The sequence below is a fragment of the Centruroides vittatus genome, unplaced genomic scaffold (genome assembly GCF_030686945.1).
Source record: "Centruroides vittatus isolate TY-2023 unplaced genomic scaffold, ASM3068694v2 contig_2604, whole genome shotgun sequence".
NCBI lineage: Eukaryota > Metazoa > Arthropoda > Arachnida > Scorpiones > Buthidae > Centruroides > Centruroides vittatus.
Window position 1 is genome coordinate 5,632 of NW_027121655.1, and position 5,741 is coordinate 11,372.

Below are 5,741 nucleotides of genomic sequence, written 5' to 3' on the forward strand. Positions count from 1 at the left end.
AATTTCTGATTTTTTTCGGCCCGGGAATATAAACTAAATTCAAGCTTATAGTAGGCAAATTACTTTTATATTATAACTAGAGCGACCATATACATGTATGAACAAAACAAAGTCAAAAAAGTCTTTTTGTAACCTTTAATTACAATATCAGATAGTAGTTTTGCAAAATGCAGAGCAAATGTAATCGCAAAAGAATATAAAACCAAAAAGCGGCAAAATGCCATATTCTCCCAACAGCGGGGTAATATGGTTAATGCGAATGATTTTTCCACTCTTTTGCCGTTGCCATTGGCAATCTACTATTTTTAGATGTTTTCCCCTTCTTGGCTTCCCAGAATAGCTTCTTGATGTAGGTATTTTGGAAAACAGGTGTTGAAGAAGAGAGAGAAACAGACCACCTTAGATATGTTTTTCAAGAAGCCAGCTGCCAAAAAACAAAGGATGGAACAAGAGGAGTGACCCTGCAAGCCCCGGTAGCCTCTCCTGAATCTGACTCCGATTAAAAAACAATAAAAAGAGACCCGCTGCAATGTGTAAAAAGTGTGTGTCTGTATGAATGTGTTCCTTCACCTCCTCCTCACAACATCTGATACCCAGCATAATTGGTGACTGCTGCATTTTCATTTTTTATGGTACAGTACGGTTATTTTATGCTGCGGAACGAATTAGATGTTTTAACATGTATTTCTATGGGGAAATGCGTTTCGTATAACGGACTTTTCCCTTAACGGACGTGCACCTGAAACGGATTAAGTACGTTATATGAGGCACCACTGTATTTCGTGCAACAGGAGGAACAAATACAGAAATTTTATAACAGAGCACATGTAGTAATTTTATGTGTAAAATGTAAGTGTAGAACTGAACCGATTTTTGCAATAGAATTTGGTGATAGTTTCTTTTCAAATCGCAAAAATTACTTTTATTGTAGTTTTTATCTAATTTTACTTGTAACCTTTCAAAATGTATCAGTCTCAATCCGGACATCCCCTATTTACTTCTACTTATTGCAAAAAAATATAAAAAATGTAGGATAATTTAATAACATTCAAATTTAATTGCTGTTTCAGGTATTTTGGTGCCTATGCCATGGATGTAATCGCCAGATGTTCTTTTGGTATTCAACTTGATTCCAGAAAAGATCCCAATAATCCTTTCTTAAAGGCAGTTAGATAAACTATTAAGCCCATGTCTTGCAGAACCTTAATAGCTGGTAAGTCTAATTAATTAATTTGAAGAGAAAAACAGTAGACATAACTTTAATTGAAGAAACGAAATTTTCTATAGAAAAATTCTAATTTTTCAGTTTTATTTCCTGGTTTGGCGAAGTTACTTCGTTTATCTATTTAATCCAAGTACATCTTTATTCTTCAAGGATGTTGCAATGCAGATAATTAATGAGAGAAAAAATCTGAAAGAAGTAAATCTTTTTGTTTAAGTTTAATTTAAGTTAAAAGTAACCTAATAAACAAAGTTTTATTAATTTTTTACGTTCACTTCTAAACTATACTAATAATACTAAATTATTAAAATGCTCTTAAAAAAAAAAAATTATATATTTTCATGTAAAATATTCCTAAAGATGTTTCGGTCTAATAGTTTTCAAGCAAAACAGTGCTCAGGAGTTGATGATGATGATAAATGCTAGGAATTAGAGTAAGAAGTTAACTAATTGCGCTTATATACTAAAAGTGAATTGTAATTATTAACTTGTAATTCAAAACCCTTGATCTTTAGTTGAGTTAAGGCATTTCGAGATTCAAGTAATTAAGATATTATTTAAGTAATTTTAAATAAAAATATTTCAGATGTTAACTTATTTGCTAAATATTGAATTTGTTCTTAAAACAGGATCAGAAACCAAAAGACTTTCTTCAATTGCTACTAGAAGCGGAAAAAGAAGACTCTAATAGCAAAAATGGTAAAAAGAATAAGTAAAATATGTAAGAACAGATCGATAAATAATTATCTATGCCATTGTTTTCGGCTGGTTATTTATTGATCCACTCTTATATACATTATACAAATACTAAAGATTGTACAGTATTTTTATGTTTAACTATGATATTACTTCTCAGGATTAGAACTGGACGACGTCGTCTCCCAATGTGTAATGTTTTTTATGGTCGGTTATTTTACAACAGCAGCAACTCTCTCGTTTCTAGCTCATCAGCTTGCAATTAAGCCAAAAATACAAGAGAAACTCATTAAAGAAATTGATGAAGTTCTAAAAGGCAAAGTAAATATCCTGATATAAATTTAATAAGTTATTTCAAAATTATTCAAAAATTTGATTAGTTAACATTATTAAAATTTCAGGAAAAAATACATATTGATGATGTGACCGAACTTAGATATTTGGATGCAGTTTTGCAAGAAATTCTTCGATATTATACGCCAGCTGCAAGGTTTGTTTCGATTGCGTATATAAAATGTAATAATATAGAAAATTAAATATGTTTATGAAAATTTAAAAATTAGATTAAAACGCCGTCCAGTTGAAGATTATAAATTAGGAGATACATGGATTATAATTCCAAAATCTACATTAATTAATGTGCCGATTTACGCAGTTAATCACGATCCTCAATATTTTCCAGAACCAGATAAATTCGATCCCGAAAGGTAAATTCCTTTTGCAAATATAAATTCAATGTAAAAGCTGTTTTAATGATTTTCGATTATAGATTCATGCCCGAAAATAAGAATACAATACTTCCTTTCACAAATCTTCCTTTTGGCGAAGGACCGAGAAATTGTATTGGTAAGAGATTTGCTTCAATGGAAATCAAAATGGCTTTGGTGAAAGTTTTACAAAATATTAGATTTAAACCTGGAAAAAATACTAAGGTACAAATAATTTTATTAAAAGTACCTAAATTTAGAAAGAAAATTAATTTTATTCAACTTTTTTTTTAGGAAAAATCAGAGTTTTTTTCCTGTGGAGGTCTTCATCGTCCACAAAATGTTTTCCTAAATATCGAACCAAATCATCATAATTAGATTTTATAAATGAATGTAAATTAATTTGGACTAATTAATTGTCTACAAAATTAAACATAATTTTGATTATTAAATATATTCTATAGAATATACAGTAATGGTTGATTCCAAACCATTGAACTTTTCCATCCAAACATTTGAAATTGTCATATTAAAATATTAAACATTTAAATTATTCTCTTAACACATATATATACATATAATACCTGGATTTACTGTAACAGATAAGTTTTCATTTTCTTTGTTCGTTTCAATTGTATCTAGACTTTCTGAAGAAACAATTGAATCAAACTTAATTTTCTTCAAATTGACATCTTCTGGTAATCTGAGTTGTTCCTTCATACCATATTCATGTATCAATTTCTGGAAGAAGTCATCTACCGCTATTGAACCTTATAAAAAAAAAAAAGTGTAAAGATCATTTTAAACCTTTCATATAACAAATAATTAAAATTTACCTTTAGAAATATTTTCTGCCGTTTCTTTTTCCATTAATAATTGTAATTTCATTTGTTCGTATGAGAAAGACACTTTTGTCATAGGAGCAGCCATGTTGAATCAACGCCAAGCTCGACAATGAACTAGCTAGCACTCCGAGCTTACCAATTTCGCTAAACATGACGTCACGTAGCTCTAAAGTATACGCCAATGAGCATGGTGCTCGGACGAAAGTATACAGGCTGAGCGTGCTGACAGTAAAATTAGCTCAGAAGTAAACGCACCCATAATATATCCATAAGTCAGAACAGGAAGGAAAATATATTTTTCCGTATACTTTAAGAAGTAAAACGTAAGAAGAATAGAATCTGACTCCATCGTTTTTATAATTATTTTTGAAATAAATAATAGCTAATGTATTGTATTCCGGTGCTACATTGACCACGCTACGTCATTGGGTGCTTAGTCTTAAATAAAATGTAATTATAATTTTATCACATTTATCTATGCAAAAATTTTCGCTTTAACAAAAATGTTTTTTACATTTAATTGTACACTGCTATATAATTGACTAAGGCACTCCCGTTTGTCGAAATACAACTAGCAAAAATTCGAAATAAAAAAATACTTAAGGGAATGGCTGCCACGGGGCATGCATATAAAAAAAAGTATGGGAACTGCTGCTCTGAATCAATGTAGTGAAGTCGGTTCGTTAATTTTTATGTAACCTACGCAATTTCTTCTAATAAACATAAGTTATTCAAGTGCAACGAACATAAAAATGTCTTCCGATTGTGGGTCTCAAAAACTGCTTGGCCCCTGGATTGAGGGGGAAAATTGTTACGGCTTTGCTTTTTACAAGTTTGACTAATAATATAACTACGTAACTTATATTTGAAACAAAATTTCATAGATATTTTTGTAATTTTCTATAATGCACACGATTTTCCACGAATTCACCACTCACACTGACATTTTCTCGCAAATTTATTACTATCTTTCAATTACAATCTCTTTATGTTTTCTATCGGACAATATGTGTACCACGACGTGTGATGCAAAACGACATTCGATCACACTACTATTTCCAAATCTTAGTCACGGTGTGAGGTATTTCCCGAAAACTTTCGAACTCCGAACAGTCCGATGACGACAATTTTTTTTTCGTTTTCGGTAACATTCTGAAACAAAATTACGCTTTTATTGCCTTTGACCGGTGCATTCCCTACAAGTTTTTTAACAGAAAAGACGTAAAATTATCGTTACGCTATTCCTTACGACGTTACGAACTATAAACATAATTGAAATGTCACGCACAGATAATCCCTGGTATCTGAATTATAGGAAATTAAAAGCTTATTGAATATTAGTAGTAATGACTTAAATGGTTTATCGTAGAAATTTCGAGGTAATAAGTGACGCGTGTGATGCGACGTAATACTCAACTAACAATACTTTACAATTGTTCTTTTTCATATTGTTTTTAGATGATTTCTATTATTGTTTCTTTTCAGAGACTTTTCAGCTGAATTCCGTTTCGGGAGGTCTCACGGAAGTAAGTAATCCTTTGTTTTTGTTTATATAATTAATATTGAGTATAAATTCTAATAGAACATCGACCCGAAACATATTCGGGTCGATGTTTCGGGTCAAGTTGAGATATTTATACAAATTATCGCTGAATTAAATTAGCGAGATTGATTTATATACAGATTTTTGTTATATTCGAGCTTATTTTCGATCAAATTCAGATAATAACTCTCAAATTATTAAAATGAAATGCGGTAAATGTGCAATAGTTTAGACAGGAATCAGTTGAATAAATAATCTTAGTTCTCTTAATTTATTTTATGTACATTATAATTTTCTACGCAAAGTACTTTAATTCCAAGATTTCTAAGCTATATTTCGTGTTTGATATACAATACGAAGTACAAAAAACAAAAGAAAGCGTCTTCTGTAACGATGAATAAGCAATGTTTTATTCAGTTAAATCTAATTTCAGTACCAAAATCGAATAAAACAGCTAAACAACACTATCGCCAGGGTCAGTGTCATCAAATGATTTATAATATAAGCAGAATCAATTAAATAAGTTCTCATCTTTCCTCTTATTAAACTTTTTTCAAATTTTTACAAAATATTACTTTCAGGTATCGACTTTCAAATTAAAATTTAACTTGAACAATTTTCTTCCCGACGCCAGACAGTAAAATCACAATAAGTACCATGATTTTTACACTTTCTTTTAATTTAATATAATATTTAATTTAATGATTTCAATAAGTAATAACCGGGTT

The 5,741-nt window shown here is 30.2% G+C and overlaps 1 protein-coding gene across 1 annotated transcript; it reads left to right on the plus strand.

Moving 5' to 3' along the window:
• The first annotated feature begins 217 nt into the window (after positions 1-217).
• On the plus strand, positions 218-3,003 carry LOC136971555 (cytochrome P450 3A11-like). Its single transcript, XM_067266014.1, has 10 exons — positions 218-249; positions 1,071-1,167; positions 1,307-1,420; positions 1,852-1,934; positions 2,036-2,043; positions 2,085-2,239; positions 2,320-2,408; positions 2,482-2,625; positions 2,688-2,850; positions 2,920-3,003. Exons 1-10 carry the CDS (start codon positions 218-220, stop codon positions 3,001-3,003), a joined length of 969 nt encoding a protein of 322 aa, XP_067122115.1.
• Positions 3,004-5,741: the final 2,738 nt, after the last annotated feature.